This window comes from Cydia amplana, chromosome 13 (genome assembly GCF_948474715.1).
Source record: "Cydia amplana chromosome 13, ilCydAmpl1.1, whole genome shotgun sequence".
NCBI classification, from domain to species: domain Eukaryota; kingdom Metazoa; phylum Arthropoda; class Insecta; order Lepidoptera; family Tortricidae; genus Cydia; species Cydia amplana.
In genome coordinates, this window is record NC_086081.1 from 14,153,331 (window position 1) to 14,172,947 (window position 19,617).

Sequence of the window (19,617 nt, forward strand, 5' to 3'; positions counted from 1 at the left end):
TGGTGAGGTATTAAAAAGATCTAATTCTTTTCGCATAAGATTATAAAACGAAATGTATTTATCTGATAAAAAGGCTCGCGGACTTTCCCGTAGATCTTGTAAACAGGAAGTTACTCTGAATTATTAATTCTGAATTAGATTTATTACTACATCATCGTAGTTTGATTAGGTACACAAACTTTCTCGATAGAAATTCTCATCGTACTTATTAAATTCCCCCCACCTTACCTAAGTGCAGTAACTCGTAGGTATATCTGTAGCGCCACCTTCACCATATTTGGATTTTTTGCACCTAAGGTCAATGAGGGGAAGACCAGAATATAAAATGTATTGCAGGGAAGACCGTAATAAGGCAAAACTCTCGTATTTGTATACACACGTCTCTCAGACTCAGAAAGAAAAAGCTTCACTTTTGTACAAAACCAGGGATAACAGCGACGAGAGTGCCTGTAGATTGTTTTTCTTGTAGACGGTCTTCTCCACATCGATCTTACGCGAACTTTACGTCCAAAAAAAAAAACACTAGTCTTGATGTGCAAAGGCTTGCACTTGTTGTACTTTCACTCACAAGATTTTGAAATCTCACTTAATGTTAGTGAATCTTGTAATAAAATAACGTTCCTTCCCGTCGCAGTCAAAACTTTGCAAGATAAAACCGCGTCATGTCAAATCAAAGGAAAACTACTCATCACTCAAATTCCTAATACACTCCAACTCCTAACTAACGTGGGATCTTTCGCTTATAATTTCATGTAGCCAACACTTTGAACCACTCCAAAAGTGAACCATAACCTACATAGGATCTTACGTTTACGCAGTTCCAAGTTGACTAACTTTCTGCGAAAGTGAACCAACAAACTAAGTACTGCATAGGACTAAACCGCCGGAGCGCCATAAAAACTTTGCTGTGAACGCTGTCGAGTGAAACACGGAATATGTTTCAACTGACGACATTATGCGTGATAAGTGACGCACTTACCAAGTTGGTGAATCTTAATGGAGCAAACCTGCAAGCGTATTATGGCTTTATGCACGTGGTAAAATAAGTGACACTCTTTAGCAACAAGCGATTCAAAGAGACGCACGCCTGTCTTTATCCTGCAGGCTGCAGGCACGTCAGGCACGTGGATAAATAAAACCATCACATCCATACTGCTTGGAAGACATCGCTTATAGCGATAAGATCGCTTCTTGCTACCTTTTAATTTAATTTGTATTTTTTTGTGGTGCAATAAATAAGTAAGGGCCACTTGTACCATCCAGGGTTAGCCACTAAATCGGGGTTAAACGGTTAAACCCGGAGTTACCAGTATAATTAATACTATGACAGTGTGTTAGCGGTTACCTCCGAGTTAGTGTAGATCACAGATTTATGATTAAGTAGGTATTAAAGGGAAAGAAAAAACCCCTTTATAATAACTTACTCGGTACTAGCACCATCTAGTGTTAGTACCCTAGATGGTGCTAGTACCGAGTAAGCTATTGCACCAATAAGTAAAACAACAACAGGCGTTAGCAATCGGGTTATTTGTTTACTTTAATGACCTACTTAAAAAGATATCCATTTTACATAAGATCAAGATAAATAATAAATGGAATGGAATGGAATTATCGAAAATAGGTTAACGCAATTACAAGAATCGACATTGAATATTTTATACGAGTAGCAATCTGCCTCCTGCCGTGTTAACTGTTAAAATACAACTCTTTAACATAATTTGATTGTTTGTTACTGAATTGAAGTAGTACGAAATAACAGTAGGGTTGGTTAAGTAACTAGGTGGATGAAAATTACCTAATTAATATGGATGCACATATTGGAGAACTATGAATGACATCCTATTAGGTTAGGAGTTTGATAACATTATGTACACATGATACTTTAAGTTCATAAGGACTTTAACCTCAACCGTCCACACGTCAAAACAATTTTGCTATGCAATGCAATGCAAATGCAATTTTGATATGGCAAAATAAAGACTGAAAATATAATGGTATTGGTATGGGAAACCTTTTTATAGGCCTCCGGGCGGATAGAGGATAAAGCCAAATTCCTATGAAAATATGACGTTAACATTCACATCACCACACTACGTCACATCAAAGTTGATGCAGAGTTAGCTTAGATGGGCTATATCTATTTCATTGATTTGAATTTTAGTTTGTAGAGTTAGACCAAGAACAGTGTACAATGATTTTGATAGCATATGCAGTGCAAGTGTTATTTATACGTCATAATTTCATAGAAGTTTGACGTATAAAATAACACTTGCACTGCGTGTGGTATCAAAATCGTTGCAAACTCATCTTGGTCTAATAGGTATTACGGATTTCCGGCGACGAAAATTTAAAACATTTTCAATAACCCCCCCTAGGCCTGATATAACCCCCCCTAGGCCCCCCTAGGGCTCATATATGGTGGAAATATTCGCTGAATTGGGTACGGTCTTGGTATCTCAGATGGAAGAGCACTGTACTAGTGATCCAGTGGTCGTGGGTTCAAGACAGTGAATTTTTCCACGTTTAATTTATTTCGAAGCTTAATAGCATCGTTCGCAGACGTTTCTGCTTAATACAAAATTAATTTTCAATAACATTATCGAAACCTGTGATAAATATTTAAATAAAGATTTCGTTATTTCGGAATGCTAACGTTTTAATCGATGCGGACCTTTCATGTGAAAAAGTTTTGGCCGGCGTGCCCACTTAATTGGAAATTGAAAAATCGTTTCCATCAATTTTGGGGTACAAACAAATATCGTGTTTGTGTTGATGACGCTGTCATCAGTAAATGGGTTTTATATTTGAAGTTGCTCTAGTATGTATTTAAAAAGTGAAATAAAAGAAAAATAGGTTGGTTGAATTGGTAGGTGCGATAATGGAACATTTATTTGTAATAATATAGGAGAAAAGAACGTAGGTACCAAAGGTATTTAATAATTTGAAAGTATACACATAATTTATCTCTGTTTCTACACTTAAATAGATACTTATGTTATGACGGTACCTATTGATTCTATCCAAAACTTTTATATATTTGAATAAAAATTAATTTGATAACTATTAAACAAAAAAAGTACTAGTAGGTATTTGAGTAACTTATAATATTGCTATAATTGGAACTGAAGAAGACAAAAAAATAAGAAAGAAAAGTGGAACCGACTCGTATAAACATTTAAGAGTATTAGTTTGACCGAAAGCGTAATTTTGTACGAAAAATGCTTAAGTCTGAAACATTTTAATGTTCGCAAATAAAGTCAACCTATAAATCTAAGTTGAAGTATTCGTGTACGTAAAAATAATACTTACCAAAGCTTTGACACAGCTTTCACTGTTTTTTCAGCGTCGGTTTTGCTTTGAGCTGTAATATTACTTGTCCAATCTTTCTTTAAAGCATCGCGTTTTTCAGACTTTCATTTGAAATTAAATCCTCTGCAGAAGATAGACTTTAAATTGGACTTTTGTTAAGATTCTGTAAGCGTGGACATTGTGAACAATCTATTTCCTAATACAAAATTTAAAATAGATTTTGGCACCAGCGCTCTTCATTGGTAAATCTTTTGCGAAAAAATATAAAGAGTACAGTGGAAAAACGAAGATACAGTCATTGTTCCGAAATTGTTTTTTTTGGGCATTTATTAAAGTTCCTGCAAAGTACTAGGTAGGTACACTTGGTTTTAGGAGTTCGTTTTTAACGTCCGACGCAAAAAGTTTGGAGTTTTAAGTTAAACCGCTATGTGCGTGTGTCTGCCTATGTTAACTCTTAAACCGGTACAGCAATTTGGATTCTTTTTTTTTAGATTTAAAGCAGGTTTTCTAGCGGTTGTTTTTAGCAACGGTCGGAACCGGTTTTTTCTTCATACAAAAAATACCGGTATTATAATTTCAACTTCAACTTACCTGCGGTTGTTTTTAGCAACGGTCGGAACCGGTTTTTTCTTCATACAAAAAATACCGGTATTATAATTTCAACTTCAACTTCAACTTCAACTTCAACATTTATTCAGCAAATAGGCCACAAGGGCACTTTTACACGTCAACATTGAATTTACATACAAGCAAAAGAATAATAATAATACATCAACAATTATTAAATACAACTACAACTACCAAATCAAACTAACGTAATACAATTACTTAGAGATGTATAAGGTCTCTTAATGTCGAATTACATAAAAAAACTATAATAATAATATTAAAATAAAAACAAAACAGATGGAAAACACATGGAAAAAAAATCTAAACTTATTTAGAGGTGTAAATGTCTCTAAGTGTCAGAACTAACATAGTTAATCAAATTATCCTTAGAGATGTATAGGGTCTCCAAGAGTCAGAATCCTGTATGATTAACACATTACGAGAAAAAAAAACATACGAGAACCGAATGAAGCGTCTCACTGCTTTTAAATTAAAAAATAAAGTTACTAAATATATTCGTGTTAGCTTAAACAGACCCGTCTCCACAAACAGCACCCGTTCACGAGTACGACGCGTATCTCAGCCATCGCCTCCCTCAACCTTCATTCGGGAAAGTGGCGACCCGATCAACGACGCCACCGTAAGCAAAGACTTTTAAGCGAGCATGACATGTTCAAGCTACCGGCCTATATTAATATTAAAATAGTGATAACACTTAGCTTTGAGACACAGCATTAATGTTCTTTTTCGTTCTTTGGTTTATTATTTCATTTTTAATGGAACAATCTAATAATACGAAGTTGTTACCTATACCTATACATCATTTAGTCCTACGTAAATAGCACAAAATAATTAAAAATATTGGGCTATTTTGGGTTTTACAAAAAAACCGGTTCCGAGCCCTGGTTTTTAGACACGTTGCACCAAAATCGGTTCATCCGTTTCATTACGTGGGGATTTGATTTAATTTTTAATTATCTTTTATGATTTTGTTATTTTCATTGTTTTTAACCGTGAGTAACCCTACATGTATTATAGGTGTGTTCAAGTATGTCACTTTGAATGTATCGAATGAGTAAAATATCAAAACTCTTCAACTTCAGACCATCCTGTGTTATTAATAAAATAACGGTAATTTTAAATAAAAGATACATTCCCAACATCAATCTTTAATTAAATTATTTTAAATTAACTCTTTACAAAACCAAAACATTTATTCAAACATGACCATATCGAATGATAATATAATATTTACAATACCTATTCAGAGTTAACTATCATAAAGTGCAACGGAATTTAATTTGTGGGTTACATTTATTCTATTATCTTAATTTTCAATGGAAATATTCCTCAATAACTTATTTTCTTTTCAAACTATGATTGATACTTTACCACAACCTTAGAGTTGTTTACATTAAATATCAAGAATGAAATGAATATAAAATGTACAGCTTTTAACATAAATAGTTCATTCTTTCAATACGATTAGGTTATGGGTATATGTTGTGACTTAAAATTTACTATTGCAAGTAAAATTCTGAATATTTTACTTAATGGCGATTAACATATTTCGTGTAAGTTGTAACTTTCTAACGTTTTGTAATGGTAACAAGTCTTAAAAAGGATATGAAAAAAAACTTAATCCTAAAAAATCGCAAAGTCTTACATTAAACGTAGGTAGGTATATATTATAACGTTATGAAAATATGTATAATATCATTCAGTCAATGGTATTATAATATCATTGACTGTAGTAATTGTTTTTAACAATTATGGTGTAAACGTAGTTAATGAATACCACAGAATTAATATTCTTATGTGTACCTATATTCTGGTATAGTTACGTAAAAAAGGTAAACTTAAATAATAATTATCAATAAAAAATGCTCTACAGGTGCCCAATAGTACGGTAGTACTATTAGTTATTCTGTGCCAATAGAATGGCAGAGCTCTTTGGATGACCAGCCTTATTCTCTGGCCGAATGGTCATCTGAAATATCTATTAGGCTCTGGGAAATATTATTATTTTTAAGATATTCACGCTGCCCCCAATGGCCCGAGAGTTTATACACCAAATATTTATGAGCCTTTTGTTTTGCTCCACAGGCGATGGCAAGGCCCACGGCAAGCATGTCATCGCAGGTGTCAGGTGTCACAAGCGTCCTCCCCAGCTTATACGGAATGAGTGTCATCTAGTCGGGGCGTTTGCCGTAGTCACGTGCGATAACTTTCGGGTCAAGGATGGCCTGCTAGCGGATTCTAGTGTAATTAAAACAAAAAAGGAACAAGATTTTTTTCTGCAAAGTACTTAGTCGGAGCACCGAACACTTAATATTGAATCAAGCGTGACAATGATGCTTCAAAATCTTGAACATATTGAGAGACTAAAAACAGTAGGTGCTAGTTATGTAACTGTAGTCTTTGTGTGGAACATAATAATAAAAATTATTAAACGAAATAAAAATTACACGATATGTATTAAATGGTTTGCCCTTTGCTCACTCAAGCCGCGTAGTGTGTAGCTATAGTTAGATTTATTTTAAGATGTCTGAAGTGTTAAATGTATGTAAGAATAGCTCTTAACCTGTCGAATCCCACGATATGACGTCACCATAAGCGTTCTGGCTCATATTTGAGCCGTGGGAGCTGACAGATTAAGCAACATTTGGGCACCTCATAAAATTCAAACTATATACCTACCTATATCCTTGTTGAAAAAAACTGTTAAAATGAATTTAAAAAAAAATGAATTTTTGTTTACATAAAATTTTAATTCATGTAGGACACCTTATAAAAACCGTAATGTATCGGTTTTTACATTTATTTGCGTTAGTTCTTGAAAAAATTTAAATTCACCAAAAAGTATGAAATAATTAACGACTACGTATTAGTATTTTTTATCCTACCACTGCTTATTCATTACCTCATAATTTTAATCTCATAATTACCATATTAAAGATAACAAGAAATACGGTAAGGATTATAACGCTCCACATATATTTTACAGATTTTCAATAATATTAGTAACAAGAAAAATAAGCCAAAATTCTTACCAACTATATTTACATTACGAAATGTCATTTTCTCTTTAGAAAAGTAGGTAGGTACATTAAAGTTTTGCCCTTAGAAATTATCGTTAAGAGTTACATTACTTATAATTATATCACATTTCTTTATAAAATTTTCATTAAAATTTACATTCCCGTGAAGTTCCGAACAAACGAGAAAGTGATCTCTCGAAACAATTTAATATTCCTTTCAAAACGTTTCAAATGGAAGAATACAAACGAAATGACGTCGACAGAACAAGTATACAAACCGTAATTTATGGAAACTCTTAACTTCTCTTTTACTTTACAAAGTGACTGGTCCAAAACATTAGAAATACGGCAAATTTTCATTACCCTTCAACCGTATCTGAGTAACATAAGAAAAGACAGCGCTGGGAGTGCGGAATTTAATATAAGTTGCGGCGCGCTCGCCGTCGACGGCTGAATGAGGTTTCTGTAGTCTTTGGCCTCGTTCTGAGACGGATACGTGTATGTTCTGTCTGTGACACTCTTCACGTCCTGCGGGCACGGCAGTAACTCCACCGGTATCTGCAGTAACGTCCTCTCGTTCTCACCTTTCGTCAATTTAGGTTCATCAGTGTCATCGATTTCCTCGTGAAAAAAATCATCCGGCTCGTCGGAATAATCTTTTATTTGACTTTTGTCATCGTTCTCCGGTAAAATGTTTGAGTTGATGGCGTTGGATTCGAAGTAAGCGAAGTGCGCGTTGAGGGAGGGATTAGAGTTGAATTTGCAGACGAATTTCTCTAGGGAGGTGCGTACTTTGATGCTGCTGGCTTCATGTCGGAGCTTGTGCATCCAGGCCAGGTGGCAATCGCAGTTGAAATCATTCCCTGTAACAAACAAAAATAAGTGCCTTTAGGATGCTATTTTGTCATATATGACATATTCTCGAAGTGAAATTTTAAACTGTAATGAACAGGTTTTTACTATGAAACCACCCCAAAATCACATTTTTTTGTTAACTGACGATTCAGATATAAAGATTGGCCAAATGCATGAAACCACGATGAAACAGCCAGTTTTTTCGCGTTTTCGGCCTAAGCACATCTGTCCTACACACAGATCACAGATTTATGATTAGGTAATAAAGGGAAAGAAAAAACCCGTTTATACCCGTTTATAATCCAAGGTAACATTATTACTTAACGAATTTTATTATTTTACAAAATGTACAGTTAAGTAATTAAGATGGACGCTGCTTAACTATCGATTACTCTAGATAGAAGCTTTGATATTAACTTTTCTGATTGGTTTATGTAATTAGTTTTCGACTTTAGCAGATTAAAATTGATTATGAGTAATTAGGTTATTGTTGATCAAACCTATTTTCATCTTTGTTGGATATAGGTCAAATATAGGTCAAATATACGTACCATCTAGATTGATGTAGCTGTTCTGATTTTTTAGGTTATCATAAATTGGGCGTAGATTGTCCATTGTGAATCTCTGTAGTTTGTTATGTCTTAAATCAAGGGCGGACAACCCTCGTACTCCCTCAAAGAGACCTCCAGCGAGGGTCACTAGCTTGTTATGACTTAAACTTAATTTCTTTAACAGAGATAATCCATCAAAAGTCCTTTGTGCCAAAATATAAATTTCATTATAGTCTAATAGCAATTCCTGGAGATTCCACAGTTCAGTGAAAGTGAACGACTCGAGAACGGCTAATTTGTTTTTCCTCAAATCGAGCCGCTTCAGATTGGCCAAACCGTCGAAACACTCTTTCTTAAGAGTTACTATATTATTCCTATCCAACTCTAACTCGGCTAAGTTAACAAGATGTCTGAACGCGCCATCTTGGATCACACTTATACTATTATTAGTTAGATACAGTTTCTGCAACACTGGGAGTTCATAAAAAGTCTCCGTCACCAATTCTTTTATTTTGTTTTCGTCAAGCGTCAGCACGGTCAAGTTAGGAAGATTGTTGAACGCATGTTTATTTAGAACAATAATCTGGTTTTTTGTCAGCGTCATCTCCTGCACTGAGGTTAAATTCATGAATGTGTTTGTGTCTATTTTTGGTATTGAGCTGTACTTAATGCTGAAATGCTTCAATCTTCTCAAGTATCTTAGTACTTTTGAAGGGACGAAGTCTAATCCGCCGTCTGCCCGGACGTTGAACGCCAGGGTTTCTATATTTGACTGGGAAGAGAAGCTCGTCCATAGCGGGTCTGATTTCTGTATACCGCCGTTGAAGACCCAGCATTCTGTTTTTAGTGCTTCGTTGATTTCCTGGCTGTGTTCGCAGTAGCAGTGTACTTTGGAGTCTCGGTCGCTGATGTCGCATATGTTGATGGTTGTTGGCACGTATTTGTCTTTTTGTTTTCGCCGATTGGCGTGCAGCGTGCCTATTGCGATGAGCAGCACTAGCAAGGTAGCGGGGACCGTCCGAGCCCGCATACCTTTTGCCTGGAACAAATGGAATTGGGTCAGTGTTTTAGTTGAAAGTTTGGACGGACCGGGTTAATGGGGAACAGTAAAAGGTACATTAAGTTTACAAACAGGGATGTTTATTTTAGGATAGTTTGGTGTGGACAGGAAGTTACCCAAGTCACGAAACATCCAAAGTAATAATTTACTTATGATGATAGGGTATATACTTTGTAAGTACGAGTGATAACGATCACGTATACTTTAGGAATAATTTAAAAGCATATTCCAGCAACGCAATAAAAATATAATGTAATACTAAGGCGATATTATGCATACCTAAAGTTAAATAATAGAACGAAGTTAAAATAGGTAATACAGGTTGAGTAACTCGTCTCATATAATGTCTCTTAAAACAGCCAAATGTGACCCTTTAAATTACGTCCAAAGTAGTTGTAGCATTTTCATACATTCACTTACCTACATTTAAATATTAAGAGCGCTTTCTGAATTTTAAACACGTACGGAGTAAAAATTAAAGGTATAAAACCAATTTTTTGCGCTCGCTTTTTGAAGGAGCTTTCATAAATAATGTATATTCAGTTTCAGTAATGAGTTACAATATACTCTTAAAAAATTGTTTACTTAGGTACCTACTAGGTTAACCTGCAGTTAACTAGGTTTTGAGAAAAATTGTTTGTTAAAAGATTTTTATCGAATGTAATCTAATCTATTAAGTATGTCTATGCTGAGCAAAATGTTGTTTTATATGAAGTGGATTTGGTTTATATATCATAGGTACTTACGTTTAGATCACATGATCATATTATACGTAAAGGTTATACAATTGAATCTTTCGGCCACGGAAAAATACTTCAAGCGTGTACCCGCCACCAATGTCGTGGACCCGCCTATAGGTATTAGATTTTTCGTCGAGCAAATCCCCACGGAACATGTTTTCGTAGTCCTCAAATAAACACGGCCGGACACGTTCGGCCAAATCTTTGATTAAAAAAAGGTGAGTTCCTTAAGAAACCTTAATAAATAGGGGCAGGTGTAATGAAACCGTCTAATGCTTCGGGTCCAAGTTAACGCGAGAGCCCGCGGACCCACGCCATGAATATTTGAGGACTTCTGGCTTTCTTATTAACTAAAATGTAATGAATTTTTGAAGGTACGGCGGCCATTTCTAAATTGACTTTTTGTGATGCCTATGTTTCTTTTGAGAAGCTGACCAAGAAAAAGTAACTTATTAAATATTTGGCCCAACTATTTAGATTTATGCGTCTACGAGTAGGCACATAAACGGAAATTAAAGCGGAGATTTAATAAATAGTTTTCCAAGAATTCGTAGGAAAAAAATAACTTGCAGGGTTGTATTTAAATAAATGTTATGTCTCTCATTTATATTAATTATAGTAGTTTCAGTAGTTAACTATTAGCTTTACTCAATTTGAAATAAAATAATAGATTAAATTTTAATTTGCGTTTTATTTTATAAAAATATCCTACAAAAAGCCCAGTGGGTACGAGATTCAATTCCCAGTCCGAGTGAACGCAATTAAATTTTTCTTTGTCCTAGATGTTATAATAACAGGGCATGCTTCTGAATGAACGTTGGATTAATGTTGTAATATTGTAGCTATTCATAATACAGATTTATGCCGTTAGTCATAAAGGTAATTATCACTATTTTAAAATTATTAAATTTAATTATTTGACTTCTGTGATATTTATAAGACCTTATGTACCAACACAGCTTTGACAATAAAGAAATCTTATCTTATCTTTAGTAAGAAATGTCGCCCACAAGTAGATACGAGTACCTACCTACAAGCTAGGAGCATTCTTAGGTAAAAACCGCTAAATGGTTAACGCCTAACAAAAGTTGCCAATGAAAAAAAAGTGCAAGGTACATACTCGTGCATATTTGTAAATCGAGAGTTTTTTCAAAGTTCAAAGTATAACCACTGTGCACTAGGCCATTGTTTATGAAAAATGCAGTTTTTATAACACAATGTACTTTATGTAACGTACAGGCGTAGGTATTCTAAAATCAATCAATCTTTGGGTAATATGGCTCTATCGACACTGTCGATGATTTTGCCAACGTGAAACTGGGATCCACGTGAGATCGAATTACTTAATGAATATGGATCGGATCTGTCAGTGTCAAAAGTGACGTTTTTGGTTGATGAAATGTCACTTTTGACATTGACAGATCCGATGCACATCTAATCCAGAACGAATTCTTATCCTATAATTAAAATTAGAATACGCCTGGTTGACGTTTTACTAAGAATTTACAATACAAATCCTCTTTATTGCACAACCTCAATAAAACATTTACAGAGAGACACACATAATACATGAAGACAAAGGTAACAGGCGGTCTTATAACTAATTTACCAACAGAATATCCTTAAAACGTGAAGTTTAAAACAAAACAGCCTACATACGTTTGAATTTCCAGATAAGTAAATAACGCGTAACGTAGTCCGTACAAGTTTTAATTCTAACACCGAAGTTTTCTCCAAACCACTCTTTATAATTCGAACCTATATTGCCCCGCAAATTTGTAAACATATTTCTGAGTTGTTGGCTGTAGTTGCTACTTTCTATTTGACTTATAGCGGCTAGAAACTGGAGCGAGTGCAGCACGGGTCACCCGGAAAGTTGAACTGTAACCTTTTGGTGACAAAAGGACGGAAGTTTTTGCTATGAAAAGATACTTACGACCTTTTGCGGTTGAGTAACAATTTTATATTGCAGTGGCTATATACGTTAATCTACAAATAGTTACCGTAAAACGGGGTGAGTAGGTTTCGCGGGGAGAGGTAGGTGAGAAGGAGAAGTGAGAAAGGTTTGAGACGGGGGTGAGAAGGGATTTTAAGGCTACTGCTACAATAAATTATTATTGTAGCAGTATTGTGTATTACTATAGCTCCATTTTAAATTGGAATACATTAGTATTCCAATTTAAAATGGAGCTATAGTAATACGCATGATAAAAAAAAATCGATCCAACAATCTTCCAAAATCACCTTTGTATGAAAACCCCTCTCACCCCAAATACGAGGCACTACGGGGTGAGGTGGGGTTTCCTCTTTATCGTCAAAGTTATGAAATGGAACTACCCAAATTAAAATACAAATGTCCGGAACACTTATTATATACACCATTCAGTTTTCTTATGTAAAAATAAAATGTTATCGAGGTTTGAATTTCAGTTTTGACCCTACTCACCCCATTTTACGGTACTGCTGACGGTGCGATTGTAAAATCGTGAGGCATGAAGTTGAGTTGGCATTATATCGAGGAAATATTAGCTAGCGGTAAAAAAAACTAATAAGAATCTTGACCATTTTCTATTCTGATTATTATTACAAATGTGAAACTTTGCTATGATTGATGAGTGTTTTGTGTTTGTCAGTTAGGCAGGAAAAATTAATTACGTTTTAAAAATCTTTTGGAGATGTTTCTTATCCATTAATTGAGTTAATAAGCAAAATAATAATAAATAAGGGTTCGGAAGTAACGGTGCACAAACATAAAAAAATAAAATAATGACGACCAAATACAGAAAACACCATCTTGAAATAGAAGTCAGTTAAAGCAAAGCGGTGACATACTTAAAAATAAATGTAGATACAAAAAAATATTTTAAAGTTTTAGTTGTAGAGCAGGAAAGAGTTGAAAACGGAAGTCAAAAACAAAGTATTTGTGTGGTCGCAACACGAGCTCACATTAAGAAAGAAAGCAAAGTAGCAAACTTTAAGTCTCGTACTTAGATTTATGCACTGTCTACACAAATCCTGTATGAAATATTTCACTGCGAAAAACTCTTGCATTTTTATATTTTTGTGTTTCATTAATATTTATGTTTTGAGTGAAAATATATATTTTAATGTTTGTTCTTGCATTTTCAGAGACGCCAATCATGAGCGCATAAATTATTATTAATTCACACAATATTATTTATTAATACTTTATTGCATAAAAGAACATCTTAATGTACAAAAGGCGAACTTAATGCCATGAGGCATTCTCTACCAGTAGTATCAGTCAACTTTAAGGCAAAGCAGAAAATATTGTAGGGGGTGCATTTGAAAACCAAAAGAGAACGATAAAAAATAATTGAAAAAGCATAACCAAATGTATAGAAAAAGATCGCTATAATCCACTCAGAACACTGGGATCCACTCAGAAGATAAACTGTATGACCCTTAACTTTGGGTCCACAAACTTGGAAGCTGATGCACAGAGGATACGACCGTGGGCGTGGACCCATGAACCTAATACTCATAGCTGTGTATGACCCAAGTACGCACCTCACTGTATTTCCCCTTATTATCATATTTTAATGACATAAACCCAATAGTTTCAATCACTTTGAACCCTAAACCAATATCATGAAATCCTCATTTACCTAAAGCAACCTGGACCCACTTAAACATCACTCAACGCTCTCAACTCACTTCATTTAGGCATTACGAACTATTAAACTCGAAACGCTAACTCACTTCAACTTCTGGTCAAAGCACCTTGGAGATTAAATTTTACTAGCCGGACTTTGTAATTATGGCATGATTTATTTTAGTTCACGTGTGAGGGTGAATGGGGCGTCAAATGGCGTTGGTGTCGGCACTTTAACGACGTGTTTTGGAGCGTTACACTGCAGTTGGCTTAAAGTTAAAAGTAGGAGTATACATTTATTGGGCGCTGTTAAAGCTTAGAGTTGCCGGAGTTGCAATTCGAATACCTACTTACACTGCGATCTGAGTTCGTAAGCGGAGCGGCAGAGTTAAAAATGTATGCAAGTATAGTGCAGTTTGTAAGTACATTGTGGCCATGGTCACGATGGCATACAAGATATCTATTTTGTTTTCGGCTGATGAGTCATGTTTTGAGTGTCTAAATCATCTAAATGGGACTGTTGGTCGTGTAACCGATGATAGCCGCTTAGGCATAACGTTCCCCTTGTGATGGTTCCTTAAGATGGACTAGCTAAGGGCCACCCCACATCTAGCGTCTTTCGAGCGTCGTCTCGTCGGCGTCTACAACTCTATGGCCCTGCTCGACGCAACGTCGACACGACGTCGACGCAACTGCGCAGCGACGTCATTTTCCATAGCGCTGACCGATGCCGACGCTCGAAAGACGCCAGATGTGGGGTGGCCCTAAAACCGAAAATCGATTTCCCGTTTCTGCGTCTTTATTGATCGAATATGCAAGATTGATAGTAGAAATAGACGATAGAAAGAAATGGTCAAAATCGCGTAAATGTGTTGGACGGACGACGTGCAGACGACACTTGATGTGGAGGTAATTAATAGGTACCGTAAAAGTATAAAACTTTGCCATTTAACATAACTTTGCCCACCGCGTCATAGTTTAGTAAAAGCGAAATAACTTAAAATTAGTTACAATTACACTTTCTGAAGTAAGGGAAGAAAGTATTTATGTATCAACTTTTTATTCCACTTTGTGATCAACCGTGGAATAAATTAATATATAATCATATTAATAGCGGAATAAAAAGTAGAATCCGGTCTAATTTTTGTCAAAAAAATAGTTTTTATGCATTGAAAACGTACGTTAAATCTTATTAAGGAATCTTAATTGAATCCCAATCAATTTTAGTTATCAGATGATCGTGACCTTTCAGCACTATTAGTCACGTTAACGTAATCCCACGTGGGCGTTTGTAACTAATGGATCCATACGACTCGAGACGTGGTGACATTGCGACGTAAAAAGGTAATTGAAATTCTTAATTTTTTCTCGCCACTGCTCGGAAATGTGGCATAAATAGGCCAAATAGTGAATAAAAAGTAGGTAGCGCTTTATACATGAACAAACAGTCCAACTTTCGGATGTTTTGTTTTCATCATATTATTCTGAATTATGTCAGACCGCACGGCTTTTGTTACATAAAAGCAGCGAAAATAAGTATTTTTTACATAAATATAATATATAACATGTCAACTTCAGAGTTATCCAATTTAAACAAAGACTTTTTGAACAATATATTTTATAAAACCGTTTTTCTCCATTAAGTTAATAACCTACTATGAGTATTACGTCCAATCTTAGGTATCATATCCCTTGTCTAAATATAAAATGTCCTGATAATAAATCCGAGCCACGTCCTAGATTCCTTTGTAAGATCTAGTCTTCTGCCCCACGGCTACAGCTCGTTAATGATATAATAACTCACGTAAAGATTTATCTGAGAATTATCACATAACTTATTCCGGTCTTTTTAGGTTTCCGTACCTAAAGGGTAAAAACGGGACCCTATTACTACGACTCCTCTGTCCGTCTATCTGTCTGTCACGAGGCTGGATCTCATGAACCGTGATTTGAAACATTTGAAATTTTCACAGATGATGTACATTTCTGTTGCCATTATAACAACAAATACTAAAAAGTACGCAACCCTCGGTGGACGAGTTCGACTCGCACTTGTCCGGTTTTTATTTTTTTATGAGATAACAGAGCGCCTACCGCGAACCACGTTCGACGTGTTGCCTCTCTGTCGCACTTGTAAATTCGTACGTAAGTGTGACAGGGAGGTAACACGTCGAACGTGGTTCGCGGTAGGCCCTCAGAGTTGCGCTCGCGACCGAATATCTAGTATACACAGCCTACACAGACACCGTAGTGTACAAATAAATACATAAAAAATATTTTTTTTTTTTTTTTCGGCCTCAGAAATGCGTGGTTAAAACTTTCGGGTTCATCGTGAACACCTGTAAAGGTACTTCGGATTCCAACTGCACCAGCATTACTGCTTGATGCCTGAATATTTGAAATTTGGGGCAGTAATGTCGCGCCGCAATACTGCAGCAGTAACGCTAGTGTAGATAGTCTGAATCTGAACGGTACCTTAAAAGATCTTTCTCACACGATGCGACCCAAAAATAACTAGCTGTCAGTTATGTTCGTGATAGACTGCCGTATTCGAACTTCAAGATATTCATAAGAGACGACACGTACTAGATCCATTCTAGATATGTTATAGATTAGATTTCAACTAGTTCTCTTTTGCAGCGCAATTCGGGCAACCAATGTCACTTTTACGATAGATCGTGTTAGATATCTATTAGATGTGAATTAGATCTCTAAGTAATATCTTATGAAAATCGTTCAAAAGTATCTCCAGAATCGCGGAAATGTCAAATTTGACAGGTTAGATCTTAAACATATCGTTATCGTATCTTGGCGATGTCTAATAGATATCTATTACAAAATCCGAATCGGGCCCAGAATATCTAACTAATATACTATGCTTACCTATACTATACTATTCTAATATTATTTTCTAATTTTTGGTACACTTTCTGACTAAAATAAAACCGTTTACCGTAAAATGGGGTGAGTAGGTGCAAAACTGACATTCAAACCTCGATAACATTTTATTTTTACATATGCAAACTGAATGGTGTATATAATAAGTGTTCCGGAAGTTTGTATTTTCGTTTTTATTTTATTTTGGGTAGTTCCATTTCATAACTTTGACGATAAACAGGAAAACCCACCTCACCCCGTAGTCCCTCGTATTTGGGGTGAGTTGGGTTTTCATACAAAGGTGATTTTGGAAGATTGTTGGATCGATTTTTTTTTATTATGAGTATTACTATAGCTCCAATTTAAATTGGAATGCATTGTTTTTGTGGCAGTAGCCTTAAAAAACCATCTCACCCCCCTTTCAAACCTTCTCTCCCCATTCATAACCCAACTGTCCCCGCGAAGCCTACTCACCCCATTTTATGGTAACTTAAAACTTTTTTTACTTATTTTCATTCTCCTAGACTTCCTGATTCAAAACACCCTTTGTTTAAATATCCATCTCTTTAATATCGGTAGTAGGTAATCACACATAATAAATTGTGTATCTATACATTTTCTGGACGTTATTATCAAGATCAATGAAAATAAGTAGGTACCTTTGTTGTATAGAAATTTCGGTACAAAGTGGACTCCGTCTTCTTTTATTTTAGTCCGTTCTCGTTTCCGAGTAGAGATCTTTAGTCCTTTGAGTATCTTTTCTTCATATAAGCCCCATATACCTATTACTCATTTCTTACAACAGTATTTACGACGCTACAATAGATACTACGCATTTCCAAGATAAAACTTTCGTCCGTTACGGTAAACTGTCATCTGTAGAATCTAATCTTTGTAATGAAACGATATTTGAAGAGACGCTGTTTCTCGGCAAACACAAACTTGATAAAGTGGCACATAACTAGAGACGAGTAAATAAGAGACTGTCAAGCTCCAAAAGAGTTGCTTAAATAGTTATCAACAAAATAATCCACCGCCAATACCACGCGCCTCTTATATGCCTATTCGAACGTACACTGACATCAGAATGCTGTTAATAAGTTTAATAATCTAAGAAGTTTTCCATTTCATATATTATGCTCGTTTTACAGACCCCAAATGTGACGTTATTTACAACAATGATGAAAAATTTAAGTTTCTCTGCAGATTATCACATCCCTACTAATCACCGCAGTGGGTTACATAACTAGGTAAGAGCAGATAAACAGGGTTTTTAACGTCTCCAAGTTTTTGTGAGGTAACTGCGTAAAGCCGTCGACATGCAGTCTGTATTATATATGTGTCTCTGGCACGACCTTCAAGTGGAACGTGAGAACTTTCTTAATAAACACCAGCCTTCTACATTTAAATACTTTTTCTCACATAAGTCTCGGGTGACTTTTGGTATTCAGATATTTCTTGGTAAACATCGTACGTCTACATATTAAAAAGATTTCGTATCCGAGATGAATGTTAATTATTATCTTTTACAGAGTTTCGAAAGCCTTTAGGTACGGCTTTTGTAAATCTTGCTGAATCTTTACGTATTTATGAGTACCTACGATCGAATTGACCTGAGTGTTAATGAGATAAATTAGAACATTTTGGCTGTTACCATTCACTTTATACTGACTGTACCACAGTTAGTGCAGAAAGTTAGGATTTCGTGAGTATTACAAAAGATCTTAGCAGCGATAAAACTTGGTGAACTAGTATAACCATACTAATAAGGCTACAATAACGATCCTGTAGATGTAAAGTTAGACCTTGGGGGTGGTGAATCGGCTTGAAAGTTACCAAACTCACCTTCGTAGACTTAAATTAGTTAAAAGTTGCAATTGATCGTTAGAAAGTTTGTAGTTGCTCATAATGCTCATTCGCCTTATATAATTCTATTGGAAAGTTATTGGAATATTGCACAGACGGCAAAACAATTTTATCTTTTTACTAGCGACCCGCCCCGGCTTTGCACGGGTTAACAAATTATACACAAACCTTCCTCATGAATCACTCTATCGATACCTAGTTTTGAGTTTATCGCGAACACAAACAGACAGACGCGGTGGGGGACATTGTTATATAAGGACTATATTCCAGTGCAAAAATTGTTAACTCATGAAACATTTGGGGCATCTGTGACATTAGCACTCAATCAGGCAGCCTTACTATTAATGTTGAACAGTTGTCAGGCAACGCGTGTGACTTGTTAAATGCTAACTAAAAACATGAGTGAACGTTTTAATATATATTTACGTCACCCTTGGTCCGTAAGTGGGATTTTCTCCCCGCTACGCGAGGAGAAAATCTCACTTCCTGGCCAAGGCAAGACGTAAAACTTTAGACAAACCACGGACGGTAATTCGTAAAGCCCCAGATCGCATATTTATGGCCTGCGATCTGGAGCATTCACGAATTCACCTCTCTAGGTATGCTTTTTTTTTTTTTTTTTTTTTTATTTAACAAAATACAAAGTACAGTGTACTTATAACTAAAGTTTCGCCAAACTGTAAAACAGTTTGTTGGCGATGCGCTCAAATAAACTTAAACTAAAATAACTACAGTACTTAGGTAGGTAGTTACCATACATCAACAACACAGCTGCCTGTAATAAACCCTGTTTCGACGCAAACATATATACCTACTGTCGTTCGGCAAGTACCTGCTGTGCCCCGCACGGCTCGCGCTAGTTGTATTGATATCATTTGTTACGATTACTATCTATTTTAGGTCAAACCAGGGTTTACTATTGGATGCAGTTACCTGCTTGTGTAGTCTTTATTTACATATAACTAATTGATATGCTATTTAATATGTAGTATTAAATATATTCATTTCTTTTAGGACTAAGTTTTATGTATGTGAGATCTTGTACTTATCTAGTAACAGTTTTCTGAGTTGTAATTTCAGACTGCCTATTCTC

General features: G+C 35.5%; 1 protein-coding gene and 1 long non-coding RNA gene across 3 annotated transcripts in view; both read right to left on the minus strand.

Annotated features, from left to right (window-relative positions):
- LOC134653614 (uncharacterized) overlaps positions 1–19,617 on the minus strand; it is a 356,188-nt gene that overhangs the window by 237,948 nt on the left and 98,623 nt on the right. The gene's annotated exons all lie outside the window — the stretch shown is intronic.
- LOC134653561 (connectin-like) overlaps positions 6,852–19,617 on the minus strand; it is a 116,017-nt gene continuing 103,251 nt past the window's right edge. For both annotated transcript variants that reach the window (XM_063508943.1, XM_063508944.1), the window contains exons 3-4: positions 8,366–9,404; positions 6,852–7,822 (exon numbers count right to left, since the gene is read on the minus strand). In XM_063508943.1, the coding sequence (XP_063365013.1) occupies positions 7,326–7,822; positions 8,366–9,395 (1,527 nt within the window). In that variant the 5' untranslated portion in view covers positions 9,396–9,404 and the 3' untranslated portion in view covers positions 6,852–7,325. The remainder of the gene's footprint in view (positions 7,823–8,365; positions 9,405–19,617) is intronic.